Source organism: Equus quagga, chromosome 22 (assembly GCF_021613505.1).
Source record: "Equus quagga isolate Etosha38 chromosome 22, UCLA_HA_Equagga_1.0, whole genome shotgun sequence".
Taxonomy (NCBI): domain Eukaryota; kingdom Metazoa; phylum Chordata; class Mammalia; order Perissodactyla; family Equidae; genus Equus; species Equus quagga.
In genome coordinates this window covers 13,550,446-13,571,162 of record NC_060288.1, presented here as the reverse complement: position 1 = coordinate 13,571,162, position 20,717 = coordinate 13,550,446, and the positions used below count along the sequence as shown (strand labels likewise).

General features: G+C 37.5%; 1 protein-coding gene across 3 annotated transcripts in view; it reads left to right on the top strand.

Moving 5' to 3' along the window:
- Positions 1-17,307, top strand: part of TNKS (tankyrase) — a 199,136-nt gene extending 181,829 nt beyond the window's left edge. Inside the window, exons 21-27 of one of the 3 annotated variants that reach the window (XR_006886615.1) lie at positions 1,135-1,255; positions 2,099-2,196; positions 3,767-3,841; positions 4,980-5,085; positions 5,677-5,863; positions 8,096-8,325; positions 8,600-8,730. Coding sequence is in view for 2 of the 3 variants with exons in the window: in XM_046648390.1 (XP_046504346.1) it covers positions 1,135-1,255; positions 2,099-2,196; positions 3,767-3,841; positions 4,980-5,085; positions 5,677-5,863; positions 8,600-8,756; positions 14,903-14,989 (831 nt within the window). In the remaining variant the exon portion in view is untranslated. The other 2 variants (XM_046648390.1, XM_046648391.1) reach the window with 2 other exon arrangements.
- The last annotated feature ends 3,410 nt before the right edge of the window (positions 17,308-20,717 follow it).

Here is a 20,717-nt window from a genome sequence, read left to right as displayed (position 1 = left end):
AAAAAAAAAAAATCAGCAGAGCTCCAGGCATAATTTGTCAGTCTTTTAAAATGTTCTGTGTAAGTATAAAGGTAGAGAAGCTATGGATAAATAAAAATATCCCATTTGAGTGGAAAAAGGGTGTCTATAAAAGAATTTCTCAGTTTTCCAAGGAAAGAGAAAATCAAAGGCTAGTCTCAGGAAGTAGTATTTGGATTGTCACAGGGCCAGCTTCCTCTGAGCTGGAAAATTGCGTGTTGAGCCCTCAAGAAGTGTGGCCGCCCAAGGTTTCACCTGTGCGTTCAGAACGCTGCCACTCGGTGGCGGTAGAGTCACAGCTTCATTTAGTCAACAAAGGGAATTTAGTGATTTTGAGTCATGGTGGTAGCTAACTAATCATCTCCATCTATAGGGACGAATGACCAACAATTAAAAACCACTATTTTAGACAACAATAGATATGTTAGTTAGGCTTCAGGGATTGTTAATCTGAGAATTTATAAGAAAACTTAAAAACCACCTACTCTCTTTTTCTTCTTCAAAGTAGACTTCTTTATATAGCTTCTATATAAAATGGTCTGTAATCTAACAAAATACTTGTGACATAAATCTCACTGTTTTATAAGGCAGCCTTTCTGTGCTTGAATATTTCTTAGCCCTGGGAAGTTCTTCCTTATCTTTATATAAATCCTGCTTACCTAAAACCGATTACTGCTTTACCACGTTCTGTTTCGTTGTGCTAAGCACCTCTCCCTTTCCCTTACCATTCACCTCTACTGCCTGCTGCGCACCGGGATCTGGGATTTCCGCACTTTCAAGCTACTGGTTGCCCTCGTAGATCTTGGGGCAAGCTGAAGGTGGTAGAATTAAATAATTAAAAGGAAATATAGCAATGATCATTTTATATTTCCAGAACATTGTTCATCCCATTTTAATTCTCCATCTACTAAAAGCAAATTAAAGAGTATTTCAAGTGAGCAAAAAGCAGATAAGATTATCAAGACAATTTTAAGAAGATTATAAGTTTGTGCATATAAAGGACACAGTAGAATTTTCTTAATTTGAGTGGGTATTCCAGCGTTGAAGACATGGAAGAGTTTTTGTTGTCTGAGGAAGTGTTAAAGATTTAACAATTAATTCGGTGTCATTTTTCAGATTACTCTAGATGTATTGGCTGATATGGGTCATGAAGAGTTGAAAGAAATAGGCATTAATGCATATGGACACCGCCACAAATTAATCAAAGGAGTGGAAAGACTGTTAGGTGGGCAACAAGGTAAGCTATTCAGAGAAAAATAAATTTCAGAAATTAGTGGTACAAGGTAAGTGTCAGGGCTGGCATTTGAACTCAGGCGATCTGACCCCAGAGCTCACACGCTCGATGGGAATAGCACCTCCTGCCTTCCCCCATCTCAGTTATTGGTATTGCCCTTCCTCAGTGCTCCAGCTAGAATTTGAGTCATTCTCTCTCTCCTCACACTTTATATCCTAAATATCTCTGTAGTCTATACTTCTGCCCTTTCCCACTTCTGTTTGTTAGAAGTTTCATTAGAAGAAAGCCAGGGGAGAGAAAGGAAACAATTTGAGTTAGTTAGTCTGCAGAGCTAATAAAATTGCAAGAGGGATGTGAAACAAAACCATAGAAGGTTTTTGAGCTTGAGACTTACTTATTTATCTGTATTAAATTAACAAGGATAATGAAATTAACAAGAATTATGTATTTTAAACTTACTGTAAGTGACCATTTCAAGCTATTTCACAGTTTTTAGAGGATAATGCTTCTTTTTAGAGCTGACTACATTGTAATTAGTGTGTTTCTCTTTTGTATCAGACATAGCTTCATGTACATTCACGGTAGAGTTCAATTCAACAAATAATTGTTGAGCCCTGCTGTATGTACAAGAAACTCTGTAAGAACAGATGAAATTGATCCCCAAACACATCTCCATTACTTCTCTTGTCTTTGGATGTACTTGTTTAATATAACCTTATATATTAGGTTCAGATTACAAATAGTTTAGACTTGTTACAAAATGTCAATTATTTATGACAAAGCTTTCCCTAAAATAGAGCCTGAATGGTTTTTTTTTTTTAACATGTTGATTGTTCTTTCCCACAGGCACCAATCCTTATTTGACTTTTCACTGTGTTAATCAGGGAACTATTTTGCTGGATCTTGCTCCAGAAGATAAGGAATATCAGTCAGTAGAAGAAGAGGTAATGTACATCAGAATTTTTAGTTATCTTTTCCTGAAATCTGTGCTTCAACCTATTTTTCCAAGAGAGATAAGCTTGTCTCACACTGACTCATGGTCACTTGCCTATCTGTTATTCTGTCCCTTAGCCATGCGGTGGAATATTCCCAAAATTAAAATAGGTCTGTGGGTTAGAACTATGCCACGTTACTCTTACATCATAAAGCTCAGGTTTCCAATGGGTAGGCCAGATCTGTCTTTCTATTCTGGAGACTTTCTTGAAACTCATGTAACCCTATTACAACTATTTTCTTACATCGTTAAAATGCTACCTAAGAATGATATGAAGTGAGAACCTCGCCTCTTCGATAGCAAATATCTTCTCATCTTTATTTTTATTCAAAGTTATAAAATGTGATTATAAAATAATATGCCTAATTTTCAGGTATGCCTATGAAATCTGCCTCATTAGTGGAGTCACCTTTCATTTGTCCAGTCACATTATTTGAAAGCACCAGAGTAAGGGTACTTGTATGAACCTCCTGGTGGACGGATGCCTTAGAGATTCCCTCTCTACTGATGGTGTATGCCTCACATCTTATGCGTAAGAAACAAAGTGCATAATGGCATCAGCATAATAAATAAGCTGGCTAACCTAATTCCATTATTTTGCAGAGAAGGGCATCCCTACATTTTTGTTGTTTGTTTTCTGCTTTTGACTTAGTGCTCATATTCTTCCCATTCCAGGAACCAAGCCCCGTTACCTAAGAGTAGTATTTCAGCTCGTACTTAGCCAGTCTATCAAGAAAGCATCTTGTCTTCTAGCGTCTTATTGCCTAGTCATTCTCCTGATAGTAAATTTTGATAATAGTGTCAAAAATGTGGTGAATAACTTCACAAATGGAGCGGTGAGATAATTAACTCTTTGAGTCACTTTTGTGAGAAACTTAGGTCTTTAAAACATTTTACTTTTCCATAATAATTCTTTTTAATTTGAAGAGTGGAAGAAGGATGAGTAGTGTTCTGAAGAAAGTTATTCTACTTATCTACACATTTTATTTAACTTCCCCTGATCTGTGCAGTTATACTTTGAGATCCCAAATTAAAGAGATGATAGGTATATTTCACCTAGGGAACAAAAGTTTTTGGTTTTTAAAAATTCTTTATGCTTATTTTTAACAGTTGTTCAATGGGGTATTCATTGAACGTGGAGAGTTTGACTTAATCAGAGTGTTGCTTCTCATTCTCAGTACCATAAAACAGTAATGTGGATGACTTTAGTGAAATATTTTATTTATATGTTTCCCTACTGTATTTGCAGAAAAATCTTTCAAAGCTTCTAGTAGAAAATAAAAAGAAAATGCAGAAGTTTAATGTTTATGTCTGTGACTATTTTCTCACTAGAAATACTTATTCATTAAACATGTTGATCAATTTATAGTGAACTCCTATTTATTTATAAGTGCTGAGTCTTAGACTCATTAGTGAAACAATATGATAGAATTGAAATGTTGAGAATAACGGAAGGAATGTCTTTAGAATTATACACTGGCATATATTCCCAAAGTTAATTATTTTATTTTATTCCATAGATGCAAAGTACAATTCGAGAACACAGAGATGGTGGTAACGCTGGCGGCATCTTCAACAGATATAATGTCATTCGAGTAAGTTTTTGAAATTTTAGGGTGAAAATTGGATTACAGGGCTTGCCTGAAAACCAAATACAGACGATGAAAACTTTTTGTTAAAAGTCATATTTTCAAACTGTTGAAGATAATCAGTCACCTGTTACCCTGCAGTCAGTGTCATCCTCCTCCCTCCAATATAATCTAACCCCTCAAGACCATTCTTCCCTAGAAATAGAGACACCCAGGAGACACGAGCATGACAAAAAGAAGGCTGGATCAGCTGGTACTGGTGATTCAAATATGTTAATGCGACTCCCAGCTCATCCACAAATGTAGATGATAGCTGACAGTAATTTTTGTTATCACCATTTTAAAGTAGCATTACAGGTCTGGATTTCCAATCTAATTGAGGCAGTAATTATATCAGAATGTATACATCTCTTAATCTTAGTATCTTAATTTATAATATGGGATAGTTGACTGCTATATGCTTTTTTCCAAGGGGTATCATGAAGATGAATAAAATCTGTTGAGAACTGGTTTAACCCTTTGGGTTAATAGACCTGTGAAAGTCACACCAGTGTGCATCAGAACTACCTGGGAGGGGCCGGCCCTGTGGCCAAGTGGTTAAGTTCTCGCGCTCTGCTGCAGCGGAGCAGGCTTTCTCTGGTTCGGATCCTGGACGCGGACGTGACACCACTTGTGAGGCCACGTTGAGGTGGCATCCCACCTGCCACAACTGGAAGGACCTGCAACTAAGATATACAACTATGTACTGGGGGGATTTGGGGAGATATAGCAAGAAAAAAAAAATTACCTGAGAAGTTGAAAAAGATAGATTTATGGACCCTTATATCCTAAAATTCAATGAGTCTGGGGAGGAGTCAAGGAATAGCCTTTTTTCTTTAACTCCTCAGGTGATTTTGAGGTATAGCCAGGGTCTAGTGCAGAATAACAAAGAAAAACCATAACTGAAAATTAGGTCCCTGAAAGCCAGAGTATTAACTGAATTACACTGACCTGGCAACTTTATCATTTTTACATAATGTTTTAAGCAAACAAAACAAAAAACAAAAGTTGAAACTTCCTAAAGGAAAACATACTTTTCATTTTAAATCAAACTGCCAATTAATATATATTTCAGTAATTTGCTTCTTTCTTCCTCATCTTAAAGATTCAAAAAGTTGTCAACAAGAAGTTAAGGGAGCGGTTCTGTCACAGACAAAAGGAAGTATCTGAGGAGAATCATAACCATCACAATGAGCGCATGCTATTTCATGGTGAGTGTCATGACAGTAATTATAGATATCTCTGAGCTTTTGCAAATTCCAATAAAGTGGAAAGCTGTATTAGTGTTGTGTTAAAAATGATTTGTTTTGATTTTTTTTTTAATTACATCCTGGTACCAACTTTCTACTGCATTACATGTTAGTACTGGCTTTCCAAGGCATGTACAATGAAAATGATTCATCCAGAATAGTTTCGGAATGTAAATTGCAAGTTGAACCATCTAGATAGTGCACTATTTCTATTGTAATTTAGCATAATTGTTTTAGTTTATCGGATTATCTATTTTGCTTAAAGTAGGATTGAGTGAAATAATCTGTATTTTCAAAGCCACATTGTACTTTGCTATCTAAAATCTCATGCTATCTGCAGAATCTCTTTAACATCCTTGCTTGGTAAACCCAGTGGGTTCCTGAAAAGATTCTATTACATGATAATAATCTATATGTAATAGACCATCTTACAAATAAACTTTTCGTGTATGCATTATTAATAAGTTAATCTGTCAAGTGCAAATAGTGTGCAGGTAATTGAGATTCTAGGAAGGGGTTCAAAAGCAAATCTTTCTATCTTTCTGTTTTTAGGTTCTCCTTTCATTAATGCCATTATTCATAAAGGGTTTGATGAGCGACATGCTTACATAGGAGGAATGTTTGGTGCTGGGATTTATTTTGCTGAAAACTCCTCTAAAAGCAACCAGTATGTTTATGGAATTGGAGGAGGAACAGGCTGCCCCACGCACAAAGATCGGTCGTGTTATATATGTCACAGGTGAGCATCTTGCCTTTCATGTAATGGTTGCTGTCCTCAGGTCATGACCCAAATTAGTTTCTCAGGCTCTACAGAAGCCACAGGTTATCCTCAGTCCTACTCTTAAAGAATCAGACAGGTTTGGAAGTTGGGTAGGAATAGCTTATCAGCCTCTGCCCTAATAGGAGCAGTGACAGCAGAGCTGATACCAGTGGTTGTAAAAACCTGACATATGTCAACTAGTCCTAGGTTACAATGAAATTCCCTCCATCTTGGCTTTCTCCCTGGGCTTCACTTTCCTTGCTTCAGAATCAGAACAAGAAAAGATTGAGAATTATTTCTGTAGAACAAAGAACTTCTAGCTCTAGTCACTTTTGACCTAAAACACACAACTTCTATAAACAAGTAGAATCTTCAATGTGTTTCTGATGTTGTTAGTGATGTTTTAAGTCAGGGTATATAATTAGCTTTGAAAAGTTCAACTTCAAAATATTAACTTTGGAGTTAGTAGTAAACAAGTGAATATTAGCTTTTTAAATAGGATTTTAAAACTCAGAAACTGGAAAGAATAATAGTATACTCTCTCTGAAGTCAGTGAAAAAAATTCCCTTCCATGTTCCCTTCCCTGCCCAATAGAAAAAATAAAAAGAGTTGTACTTTACAAAGATTGCAGTTTATTACATTTCTCTTTAAATTAGCGAGATGCATTATTTTTGCAAAGTCAAGTTAATGACATCTTGTAATTCAGTTAAAACCTCAAAAAGACCCATATAACCTTGAAATTCATTATAGTTGTTGACCTTAAAACTTATCTCTCTTAGTTACATTATGAAAAATATTAGAGCAGTCAGTGTTTCTAAGATGAATGCCGTATGTCCAGAAGAAAATTTCTTTCCCTTATGGCTGCTGTGGCTAGTAACACATAAAAATTACCAAGAACATGTAACATGCAAAAGTTTCTCTTTGTTGCTTCAAACCTAACTCCTCTGGAGACAAAATGAACCTAAATAAGCAATAAAAGTGAACCTAGATGAGGATAACAGTCACTCATTAAAGTTAGACACACAGGTGTGTCTTAGCCAGGATTTCCTAGAAAATGGAACTTGAAGCAAAAGCCTATGTACTAGCACTTTCTTGGCAAGTGCAATCCCAGAGAAACAGGAACGAGGGCGCAAAAAGAAGTAAGGTGGAGAAGGAGGCTGAGCAAAGGCAGTGAGGTGCCTGTGAGCTGGCCAGTTTCATAACAGGTTCAGTTGCTTGCTCAGTCCATGAGACATCTTCAGAGAGGCTGCATGAACTGCTATATCTCAGAACAGTACATCATGGGAGAAGAGAGCTGAATTATCTGCTGGTCAGCAGTTGCCCCACAGGGCATTGGTACCCTGCCTTTTGGGCTGCTGCATTGCAGAATGCACCACAGTGCACAAGGTGAGCCAGTGAGCAGGCATGAGTTGGTACTCTCCACCTGCCCATTAGCAGCCTGCAGCCTCATGGGCCAGCCTGGCAGGTTCTGCATCTTCTGCCTCTGCAGCAATAGGGAATCCCTGGGGCAGGAAGCAGAAGGCAGGAAGAAAGGCCTGTCAGGTCAAGCTTTGTGTGACATGTGGACTGGGAGTAGCCATGGCAGTGGGCCCAGCTGGTTGAGTGGGCAGAGTGCATTGATACCATAGTGTTGCCACAATGTGAGGATGGAGTTCAAAGAGCCTCTGTCTAATGTAGATCGAAACCCTTGTCTCTGGGACCTACAAGAGAATACAGTTGACACCAAGCTAGCATCCCAGAGGGTCATCAATAGCATCACACTAAAAAAGCCAGCTCGGGCAGTACCCAGTTATACTGGGTATGGCACCATTTTTAATTGACTCAAAGTAGTGTCTCTGATTAGTCACAATGCAAAGATCATACTCCATTACTGAAAACAAACTATTTACATTTAACAGTATGACCAATCTTACTGATTAGTTAAAATGTTTATTGTTTATGTTAAGGGGTTGGCAAACTTTTTCTTTAAAGGGCCACATAATAAATGTTTAGGGCTTCGCAGGCCCCATGATTGCTGTTACAATGACTCAGCTCTGCTGTTACAGTGCAAAAGCAGCCACGGCCAGTATGTAAATCAATGTGTGGCTCTGTTCCAATAAAGTTTTATTTACGAAAACAGATCGCAGAGTAGATTTGGCCCCTGGGCCATAGTTTGCCAGCCTCTAATTTATTAACACGCTTTCTTCCCAATCAACCTTTCTTCTCCTCTAGAATATTTAACGTCTGCCCCAATTCATATTTCAACCAGATAGTATGATTTCCAGCCATACATTTAAGATAAGTATTTTTGTGTATGACCTAATTTTACTGTTATTTATCTCATCCTAGTTTTTACTTCTCCATAATGAGTAAACCCAATCTTAATTTCAGATGCTGCTGCCGTCTGCTTAATTTTCTTCACTTTCCTCCTATCCATCCATACAAGAACTCAGTTTCCGCTGGTATTTCTTTCTTTCCACTAGTCAAACCTTGCTAGGTGTTTTCTGTGACTGATTCCTAAACCACACCAAAACTACTTTGTGTAACTATTGAGCCTAACTGTTTATGGTAAATCAATATATCAAATCCCATTCCATTCCTACTCATAAATTTGAAAGTGACATTTAAATTAGCTTGCTTTGTGTTAAAATTTTTTAAAAAATCAATAAACCTAATGGTTATATCATTCTAAGATTTAAAGCTTCTGTCAAAGTATTGCTTTCCTTTTTTCTTCAGACAAATGCTTTTCTGTAGAGTGACCCTTGGAAAATCCTTTCTACAATTCAGCACCATGAAAATGGCTCATGCCCCTCCAGGACATCACTCAGTTATCGGGAGACCAAGTGTGAATGGGCTGGCATATGCTGAGTATGTCATCTACAGAGGAGAACAGGTATCTTACTCATTAAATAAGCATAAGAAAGTTACTAAACATGTCAGTACAGAATATGGAGACCACGCAAAAGTTAAAGAAAATCATTTAATGAAATATCTACCATATAGCATTAGTTGCTTCAGGTCAAAATGAAGATATCAAAATTCTTTGACATCAACTTTGCATACAAAACCCATTAGTCACCTGTTAGCCAAGTAACACAGTGTAATCAGGAGGGCTGCTGGGAAGTAAAGGCATGAGATCTCAGTCTGTTCTGAATTAAAGCTTTGTATCCTTCTTACCCCAAGATGGCAATGGAGAGCTAAGAGCAGCTGCCATTTAGTGGGTCTTCTTCGTGGATATAGTTGCCACAGGCTTGGTCACATGAGTTGAGTCTCTATACTTCTGAACATGGTACTTTACAGAGAATGAAAGATTTCTGAGTCATAAAGCTACAGCACATTAAATTCTGCCAACTGCTTGAGGCTCCAAAATGAAATTGTCAGCAAGCAGGAAAGCTTTCTATCATTTTCAACCCAGTCCTTAACTCTTACAGTAATGCTAAATGCATACTGATTTGTCTAAAAACAAAAATCAATTTGAACTTAATTGAATTTCAAATGGATACTTAACTATCCTGATGGAGAAGAGAAGAAAAGGAGAAAGAAGAAATTAACTAAATACAAGTAAACTATGGAAACAACATTTCATCATATGCCATCAGTCTTGGATCGGGTCGGGCGTGGGTTTGGGGGAAGAATTGCAGACAAATCCTACACTCCACATAGTAGATGTGCTGATTGTGGTGGTGTGGACAAAGCAGTGACACTCTGTTAGGTGTGTTATAAGGTGGAGGAAATGAGTCAATGTGTTGACATGTTGATTTGGGTAGCTGTGGCTCTCACTGTGGAAGAAGGGACATACAAATATGGAATGGGAGAAGGTAGGAATGACTCTGTAGGGATGGACTGAAATTGGAAGTATTGATGTGAACTCAGGGTTTCTAACATATATATGTGTGTGTGTGTGTGTACACATGTAAATATATGTAAGCATAAGTATATGTGTAAGAGTGTATGTAAACTTATGTATGTATATGAGTGATTATGTGCATATATTTTTTAGCACTGTCTGCTGGAAGTAAAGAAACCCCAGTAGCAATGAGTATACCTAGAACCCAGATTTTGGCCTCTAATACCATTCTCCACTGTAACAATCCTGGGCTCTTTGAGGAAACAGTTAATTCCACAGCTGGAGCAGATTAGGAGCAAGATAAGCCTGGAATATCTTGTATCAGAAAGTAATGAAGTGCTCAAAAAAAATGATGGGGGCATGTCACAAGGACACAGAGCTAGCTTGAAGGGTAGCCCACTGGCCAAATCTGGAACAAAGTCCACACCAAAATAAGCACAGTAATAAATATTAAACTATTGGAAAAACTAGAAATTCGTGATTCTATACTGACAAGAGATAAATAAATAAATGAAGGGGGAAAGAAAGCTTTTACTTACTGTAGAAAGCGAGGATCGGATGGGTAGATGCAGAGGGAGTACTGGATTTGGAAAATCATCATCTTGCAACCACTGTGGTAAAGATTAGGTTAGGCAAGAATCAGGAATGGATGCTAAATTTAGGGGATGATTTTGAAAAGGAAAAGGATATTTGCATGGTAGCCTTATTAGTTACAAAGAAGAAAAAAAGTCACAGTAATTATACATTGGAGAAAGGGGACATACCTTGACCAGATGATCAAAATTGACATTATCAATGAGGGGCAAATAGACATAGAGCGTGCCTCCAGATGTGATATTCTGAGAAGTGTGTAACGTCATCTATGCAGTATTGCAGCCAGGAATGTTTAACCTCAGTCTAATCAAAATGAGAAATGTGCTGTTAATAAAAAATGTGGGAAGATTCGATTCTTCAAAACTGGCAATGTTATAAAAGACAGAGAAAGACTTTGAAAACTTTCCAGATTAAACGAAACCCAAGAGACAAAACAACTAACTTAAGGTTCTGCCCCCAAATTGGATCTGATACTGGAAGAGAAAGGACATTATTAGATCAGCTGACAAAATTGGAATATGAAGGGTAGGTAGATAAAAGTATAATATCAATATAAAATTATAAAGCTGAGTCTGTTCTTAGGTAAGAATATCCCTATTCTTAGGAAATAAATACTGGCATATTTAGGGATAAAGAAGCATAATGATGTCTACAGCTTACTCTCAAATTGTTCAGAGAAAAAATGTGGCTGTGTTTCTTTCTGTCTGCCTAGTGTATGTAGAGGTAGGGGAGAAGTGCACATGATAAAGCAAATGGAGTAAATAAAACCTTAACAGTAGGTGGATGTACAGGGTATAGGTGAGTAAAGGGTGTACAGGTGTTTGGGTACCGTTTTAATTTTTGCAGCTTAGTGATGGTCAGATCACATACAAACACACAAAACTATAAGTATGTTCATCACTGTCTTGATTATTATGATGAGAAATTTAAACAACCTAAATATTCAACAAAAAGGGAATGTTTAAATAAATATTAGTATATTTGTATGCCTGTGATTAAATTTAACATGACATATGTTAAACTAAACATGAGAGCAATTATCTCTGGATATTGAGATTATAGATGATTTCAGTTTTCTTTATCATACACTTTTCAAGATTTTGTAAGTTACCTATGGTAATATAATTTCTTTCATATTTGGGTGGAAAAATAATAAAGGATATTTCAAAAATAGTAATAGGTTTACATTTCTAAAATTTACTGATCATTCAACAATTTCCCAAGCACTTTGGCTTGATAACTTGTATGAAGTCTCTTTCTAAAAGAATTAAGAGAATGACATGGTCCAAACCTTATTTGAAAGAAAAAATTACCTTGAAAAATGAAATACGTGTAGTATTTGTTTTATATCAAGGGAGCACACTTGTTCTTCCATATCTCAGTGTTCTTGTCCACATGGATAGTGTTAACTGTAATGTCTACTAATTGAGTCATTTCCTGTGGTCAGTTTTCCCAGTTATGGTGAAGTTTTCCTTTACTGACTTTTATTTCATTCCCCTTAGTTGTACCTTAAATCATCCTTCACCCTTAGTATTTCAAACTTTCAAGAACAGACAAATGTCTTATTCAGAGGGTTGATTTGAGGGGTATTATTCATTATTGATGGGATTGTTTCTTTCTTTAGAATTAAAAAGATATGTTGAAAATTAACTGAACTTTGCTTGCAAAGGAAAATGCCTCTGATTTGAATATATGACTGGACTTAAAATATCAGGAATCTTTGTGTGTGTTGTATTTTAAGCTTCACATTAAATTCGGCTTAAAGAAGAGGTGTTCTCTGGTCACTGGTCGCTATAGATGTTTAGCCTATTTTACTGAAATGATATGAACAATGCAGAATTATTTAACGTAGAGAATGGAAGACTATAGAATGATTTATAGAATGATTTTCCAGTATACCAAGTTATTCAAGAGAGCATGCTATCCCTTCTTCCTCTCTGTGAAGAATAAACTGAAAGCTTTTGAGTTTAAATTTTAGCATTAGTCATTTGGGTTAAAAAGAGTCTCCTGAAAGTCAGTTACCAAAAATGGTTGTTGAATCTTTTCTTATAGGAACTTTCTTTTTAAAAGATTTTATTTTTTCCTTTTTCTCCCAAATCCCCCTAGTACGTGGTTGTGTATTTTAGTTGTCGATCCTTCTATTGTGTCATGTGGGACGCTGCCTCAGCATGGCTTGTTGAGCGGTGCCATGTCAGCGCCCAGGATTCGAACTGGTGAAACCCTAGGCCACCAAAGCAATGTGCGAACTTAACCACTAGGCCACGGGGCCAGCCCCTATAGGAACTTTAAAAAAAAATATGGTCTGTGCTTTTATAGCTAGTATGGATTTAAAGTGACTTGACAGGAAATAATTGTTTGTTCTGGTCCTGCAGTTTAATAATTCCCTCACCTTAAATCCCTCTGGACTTTGAGGTGATTAGTCAGTGCGTCAAACTGTACACAGCAACAATGCAGTAGCTAACCAGTAGGCACCAGAAGCACTCCAATAAGGACCTTTCCATAATGCACACCGTGAGCATCTTAGACTCTGCCTGACTGAAATTTACGTGTCAGGATCTCCTTCAGTAGTGTGCTACCAAAATGCAAATACTGCTGTTACTGACCCTTCTCCTTAAGCAATTTTTCTGCAAAGAAAAAGAATGTGCCGTACACAGTATCATAGATATTAAATTTCACTGGGACAAAAGGAAGTAGGAATATGCCTCACCCTCATTTTGACACTTAGCATCTGCCAGCTTGGGTTATTTTTGAATTCCTTTTTTTCTGTGTCTGGCTTATCCTCTCAAACAGCAGGGTCCATATCTCACATCAGAGTGCTTTGTACACAGTAGATGCTCAATATGTGTATATTGGTGTTGAGTAAATAATTTGCTTGACCATCAAACCGTCTGGTTGACTAATCAGTTTTTCCATTTTTCCACCAGTGTTTGAGCTTCTCTAGATTCTTTATGCCCAGCTCTAGAATTCGCAGTAGATAGCTGCCCTAGTTTGTTTCAGTAACCAAAAGCTAAAATGCCATTTAAAACCATTTCAAGAATTAAGTAGTGTTTAAATTATAATAAAATAAAACCACAAACTATTCAGTTATTGAAATTTCAGATTGGAAAGTCAGGAGAGGTGAGGATTGTTAATCTTGCTTATTCCAACTAAATGTACTAAAGATGGAACCATTGCTGTTTCTAAGCCAAACCATAGCAGACTGGAATTTTGGAAAAGAATATTATGAGTGATAATGGTTCCTTATGTGTGTAGAGACAGTTATCCATGTAAGGAACTGTAACTTTTGAAACCACATTTAAACTTTTGTTCTTTTTGTCCTTGCTGAGACCTTCTTCAGGAGGGACTAGTCTCTGACAAATGAGAATAGTAATGACAGTAACGTATTATTAGTAATAACTAACATACTAGATTCTTACTCTGCCTGACCTGTCCTAAAATCTTTGTATTTAATCCTCACAAAAGTCTTAGTATTATTACTGTGCCCGTTTACAGATGAGAAAAGTGGAGGTACAGACATGTAACAGTTTCTGCCTCCTAAGATCAGAGGTGTAAAATTATACAGAAATAATTTAGGACATCTATTACATGTTTATTTATGCATTTTACATATTGAACAGTCCAGTTTTTTTATCCTTAATTCTTTTTATTATCTTACTCCATATCTATATGCAAGTAATTTGTAGGTCTGCATTCAACACGTTATTTTGGGGTCCAAAACACTTAGCTCACCAAAGAATCTATTTTTCAGCCACACACCACTCTGAAATACTGAGTGTAGTCTTACCATTACGTTATATTTAGGGTTGCAGAATTCCTGTGTAGTATGCATGGTTTCAAGGGGGTTTGCCACCCCCCGACCTGCCTTGGGTTGTCTTCACAGTGATTTCTGGTTAAGGTTTAGAACAAGTTCCTCTGGGCAGGCTTCCCTTCCTACCACAATCAGCAAGTGCTCTTCCCAGTCCAGACGCTGAGCCTTTGCTTTTACACACTACAGGAAAGAAGAGGCGAAAGAGAGAAGAGAGGGGGTGGAAGGTCTAAAGCTGAGCCATTATCTGTCCTGTAAAAGTTGCCTTTAATTAGTCAACTTAAAAATTATCTCTCAACTGCTGCCTCTAAGTTATTGGTGACTCAACACACCTCACCCTTCCTCCTTCTAGCTCAGTCACATGATCATCTTTGATTAATTTGAAATCAGTTCAGCAGAAATATTCTTTGATGTAGCTAACTCTTATTGAATACATGCCGTGTGCCGGCCCTCTGCTAGGTGAGGTGAAAGAGATAGATTTTCTCTTGCCTTAGTTTTCCTGTTTATGGTATGTGGCTCTCTAATGAGGGATGAGTACAGTGTAACTAATTTACAGTATTCGAAGTAGAAGTAATACAGTTCTCTAGATTAAAGGATTTATACATGTTTATATACAGATATGTAGATGGACCTCCTAGTTGTTCAAGCGCTCAGTAATTGGCTGGCCTGCACGGGCTCTTGGGTGTTTGTAGAATATTGGTTAGGATCAAGAGCCTCTGAGGCTTCCCCATTAAGTAAGCTTTAATATTGTCCCTGCCCAAAGGGTGATGCGTTTTCCTCCTGTCCTCTCCAGGCATACCCAGAGTATCTCATCACATACCAGATCATGAAGCCGGAAGCTCCTTCCCAGACCGCAACAGCCGCAGAGCAGAAGACCTAGTGAATGCCCACTGGTGAAGGCCAGGTCGGATTAGAAGCTGGGACTGGATTACAGTGGATTGTTTCCAACAAAATCAATATTCTCGAAATCCCTGACAGCCTAGAAATAAGCTGTTTGTCTTTTATAAAGCATTGCTATAGTGATGAAAATAGTATGAGTAACTGATACATACTCAACTGCTACTGTTCCCTTTGAGGAAATGTTTACAGGGGCGGCCTTTGAACATATCTCAGGCTCATTTTCATTGCAGTTATCCATTTCTGAAACAAGATTGCTTTGATCTAGACTTGGAAATGGAAAAAAAGAAGACATAACCAGTGCTTTCCCAGATGTTCACAATTCACACACTACATTTGCTTTGTTATATATGGCGCTTGTATAGAACAAATATACACATACTACAGGCTCGTTTTTAGTTTTGTCTAAACATGCATCATTGGCTTTTTTTCCCTTTTTTTGGCTTACTTTGAAAATGAGCCAGAGCCTTCTTGAGGACATTTTGCACAAAGTCACACTGACTAAAATCATTAGCAATGCAACCCAAGCTTCTGGCTGAGCAAGACTTAGTTTCCGCTTTTTTTTCACTTCATTTTGTAGCCGCACTTATCAACGTAAAGTGAGATGGAAAGGAAAAACATCAACTTTTGGTTTCTTTTTGTGAATTGGCCAGTCTTACAAGGGAAAGGCAGAAACGTGAACCTGACTTAGGAGCTCCCAAGTTCAGAAAAGTCAAAGCCGACGGGGGCCACTTGCTCTTTCCCATACAAGCCCGCTTCAGAGGCGTCAGGTCAGTGCTGGAGGCCCAGGAAGAGCACAGCAGGAAAGGTGTGAGGGATGCCGGTGACGTTTGGAGGTGAAACACCCGGGGGGCTGCGGAGGAGCCTCGAGAGGACGTGAGGAGCGTGTGGTTCTATAAAACCGCAGCAGGGAAGGATTGCGGGAGCTCCTCAGAGAAAAACGCTTCTCTTCACTTAATCCGTACCACCAGAATTGTCGCCCCCAAAATTTGCCTTATTTCCAAGTTCAGTGGAATCATTGTACTTCATTAAAGTTACAAAAATATTGCTTTATTGTTTCTCTAGTTTGGAAAGCTAGGATTCAAGTCCTATTTAGGAGATAGGTATACACAAAGGCAGGAACTTTTTTGTTTATTCAGTTGGGGTTTATTTTGAGCGAGGTGCTTCAAATAGTTTATGTAGGCCCCTGCACTAAACTTGTGAACCATTTCTTCAAACTGCTTAAGAGACAAGGAGAACAAAAAGTGAAACCAAAGCTCCTTCAGTTATTTTTTAAATGAAGGTGAAGTACCATGCTGTTTCTTCGTGAAACAGTGTTTTTTCTTTTGTTTGTTTTGATCACCATTTGCCAAGTGCACATTGACCCTGTAAAGAAGTATCCCTTGCAGTCCTTACACTTGCCCTTTTCACCTTAACTGATGTTGAATTGAGTGCATTAATTTGTTTACTTCCACATGCTGTGCATCTACTCAGCTTTGAAGCAAAAGTAATATAAATGTGGTGAAAAAAAGAAAAAACAGTGTGACACAAACTTGCCATTTCAACTTAAAGTCCTGAAAACTAATTTGTTCCGTTTTTTAATGCAGGTTGATTAAGCTGTGACCTCATTTAATCTCCTAAAGAAAAATAAAATGGTTACATGCAAAAATTCTAGACTAGGCTCTTAACATATTCAGTTTGCTTTCTTTGGGGCTTCAGTCAATGCTAGACCTAGGCATCGGGAGCTGGTTTGAGTTTTATAGCTGAATCTTGCATGGGTCCTCAAAATTAAATCAAGAATTAGCCTCAGTTTTTGCTTCTATTGAAGTTTTAGTGACCCAAGCTGGGTGTTTGTGTCTTGGCTACTTGTTTAATAGCACTAGAATTCCATGCGAAGCTGCGAAGTGTGATGTTCATTAAGAGGGCTTTTTTCCTCCTTTCCTTCTTTTTTGCTGTGTGTAACAATGGGTTGAAGGATTTGGCATCTCTGTAGTTACCAGTAGCTGTGAAAGTGTATGTTACTTGCCTCCCCACTTAGATATAGTTTAAAATGGTAAACACAGCTGTGATTTTTACTTATGTAAAAGGTTAATACGGTATAGATATGGAAAGCTTTAAAGCTTCATTAAAAAGATAAGCCACTCCCCGACTGTGGTTATATGTTGTTTCCATCATCCTGACTAGATTAATGGACATGCCAGTTTTAAACTTCAGCCTTACACTTGAGAAGTTAAACTGTGGTTCAATATTTAAACTGCCAATGTTATGTATCTAATCTGTTATGTTCTGTGTGCCGAGTAAAGGTACTGTGTAAGGAAGACATTTGCAGTGCTTCGTGTCTTGTAATGAATCAAGTATATAGTAGTTCTCGAAAGAATGTGTATATATTATTCATCTACTGAAGAGAATGGGTTAATCAATATCTCACAGGAGCCAAATACATTTCTCGAAACTTGAAAACCAAAGGTCATCATGAGTGCACTCAAGTTAGCAAAAGTTGATTACATTTGGAATTTTCCATCTATAGCAGTGTGAAAAATCCTTTGGATTATAAAAGTATGACATTAAATTAGGCTGAAATCTACTTAATTTCTTGTATATGCTCTATATAGAAACACTACCAAGTTGAGAACTTACAATATGGCCTCCCCTGAAATGGCCCTTCTGTTTCCCAAACCACGTAGAAGAGAGAATCTGGACACCTCCACCAGCTTTACTGCAGTTCTAGAATCAAAGGACTTCTGGACCTGATGGTTCCAGTTTATTGGGTATTGGCCAGCTGGATACTTGACTCAGGTATAAGTTAAGTGCTCTGGACTGGACACTTGCTCCTTGTACTTGGCCTCCTTCCCTTTTCCCCAGATTGCTAGTCAGGAACTGTAATTAGCTCCAAGAGTTACCTTTGACCGAACTCATTTTCCTCCTTTCTTCATCTTGAGTCTTGCAAAAGGAGACTGTACCTCTCTTTCCATCTCAGAACCTGAACCAGGTGTTAGGCTCATGTACTCTGCTCAGAAGGGTCTGCCACTTTGTTAACAAATGACAGCATGGAACCCAGAGTTTTAATACTATGCAAAATAATAGCCGTACAATGAGAAATCTTATTTACCTTTTCCTTGTTGGAAATTGGAATTTCCAGCTTTTCAGTAACATAAGTAGAATAAACTATATTAGTATGTTTTCATAAAGTATCATCCTTATGCTCATTTAAGCTTGATGTTAGTGACTAGACTAATTCCCCTTTGCTCTCAAAATAGCAAAGTGCATTGATATATACAGAGAAATGCCTTAAAATGGCAAATAAAGTAATATAGATTAATATTGTATTATTATAGCCTTTATACAAAAAATAAAATTTTGGTATGTACTGGAAGAACAGCGTTAGAATGCAGTAAGCTGTCTAGGTTTTTCTCTATTTCAGTACATCTCCCAGTTGCACAAAGGGTTATTTTGGACATTGCTCACCCTCTCTTTTTAAACATATGCACTCTCTGGAGTCCTGTAAACAGCCTTTCAAACAGAAATGGTGTATATTTCTAAGCACCTTTTCTGCTAGTGTGTCCAGATCCCATTTGTGTGATAATCTGTCATAAACAGGCTTCTGACTGTGTTTCCTGTTGGGTAAGTAACTTGCATGGAGCTCTAGATTTTAGTGATTCAGAGGCCACTCAAAACTGACATGAAGATAGGGTTTCATGTTCAGAAATTTATTGAAAGACTAAAACTTGTTTGATGTCAGAGAAATGAAAAGAAAGTAACTGTGAAGATAATATTTGAGCTTTGGTTGGACACATCTAGCATCTGAAAAGGAAATGCATCTTTTTAAAAACCACTCTAAAAAGTGAGGCTTCTTCAGATACCTTGTGCATTCTGAAATTAATAAACAATTAAATACTTCGTAAGAAACCCTTAGCTATGGCAGAAACTTTTTAACCTTTTATATCCTAATAAATAAAACATTGTAATTCCATTTCTTAGTGTTTGAAAGGTATCAGTGAGTCAGGTCTGTCTCCATGTGTCTCACACCTGTTACACTTATTTGATGAGGTGTATTTCATAAGTCTTACTCCCTTACGTGGAAAGGAGCTGATGGAATCAATCCTCTCCAATTTCTCTATGTCTGAAACTCCTCAGCTGCCGGATCTACTGGTTTGGAGGAATGCTAGAAAGATCTCAGAACTTATTATGTTTTGTGTATGTGGGGCTACAGCAACGACTCGCGAAGCGATACTGTGTAGAATTTGCGGATTGCACAAGCTGTTTTTTAATCACTTTGAAATATAAACCATGGTGATAAGTGAAAAGCAGTAGGAAGCTAAAGATTTTATAAGCTCTCTCAGCCCAGATCTGCTCGTGGTGTGACTGGTTTTATACGTCTACCAGAGGGTTCTGCCTCCTTTGAAATAACATTCACGCTGTAGAGATGGTTGCATTTTGACTCTTCGTTCTCTCACATTTTCTTTTCTGATTTACACTTTCACATCCCTACTCTCACCATACCACCCATCTTTTCAAACAGATTTCTTGTGCTTCAGAATTCAGATTTCCTTTTTTATGTGTCTCCCCTGTTCTGCAGGCAGCCCTGAGAGCCCTTTGTTGACTCAGAGTGTTTGCAGAGAAGTGCAGTTAAACTCTTGTAGTGGGGTTGTCCCTCACGCACTCCAATGCCCCTCCCAAGGCTCTGAATGAAAAGCTAGAAAACAGACAGTAAAAATCAGAAAGGAACCAAAATCTTGGAGGCTCATAGCCTAGACCTAGAAGATGACCTCGACTATATAACCATTGTATTCATTACACAAAATATTTAAACCCTTCATGTGCGTATAATACCTGCTTCTGCTTCCATTGTTTCAATCTCATCCTGTCTTTGTGGTAGCCATATTTGTCTTTGATCCCTACAAACTAAAAAGGTACTTTTATCAACAAGGTTTCTCAAAAACATTTACAAAACCAGCTTTGAGGAAATCTAGAATGTTGCCTGGCAACAGCATTTAGAGTAGTAATTGTATTTTCTCATTGTGATGTTGGTCTGTGTAAGTAACCAATGTGGTGACTGCTTGGTTCCTTATTGGTGGTGTTTTTATTTCTAGTCTCTGTGGGACCTACCAGTGGCAGGGGGCTCCAGTCCCCTTCCTTTGCTTTTTTGCATTCGTCTGTTTGTAGGATTGCCGGAAAAATGCAAGACACCCAGTTAAATTGGAATTTCAGATAAACAAATAATTTTTTAGCTTAAGTACGTTTCATGCATTAATTGGCATATATTTACAGTAAAAAAATTGTGTTATTTATCTGAAATTCAAATTTAACTGAGCATCCTGGTTTTTTGCTTTTTTTAATTTTGTTTTACTAAATCTGGCAACCCTTTCAATTTGGTCATGGAAAATCACTTACAGCATGTGAATTCTTCTAGTCTTCACTGTCTTTCACTGGAATGGAAGCCTTTTTTCTCCTCACCCTTTACTTTCCACAAGAGGGCATCAAGGAACTTAACCTGCCTACATGGTGGGTTTCTATTTAAGACATCTTTATGATTATATTTAACCTGTAATTGTGCTTTGGCTAAATGTCTAACTTACAGTACTTGTAATTGTTTAATATTCAATAAAAACATTTTTAAATATACTGTATGTGGATAGCACTCAGCTCTGAAGTGTTTTCATTTCCCTGTTTGTTCATTTCAACCTGATCAACCGTAATGCAACTGACCTAAAACTGTGGGAATACCAATAACA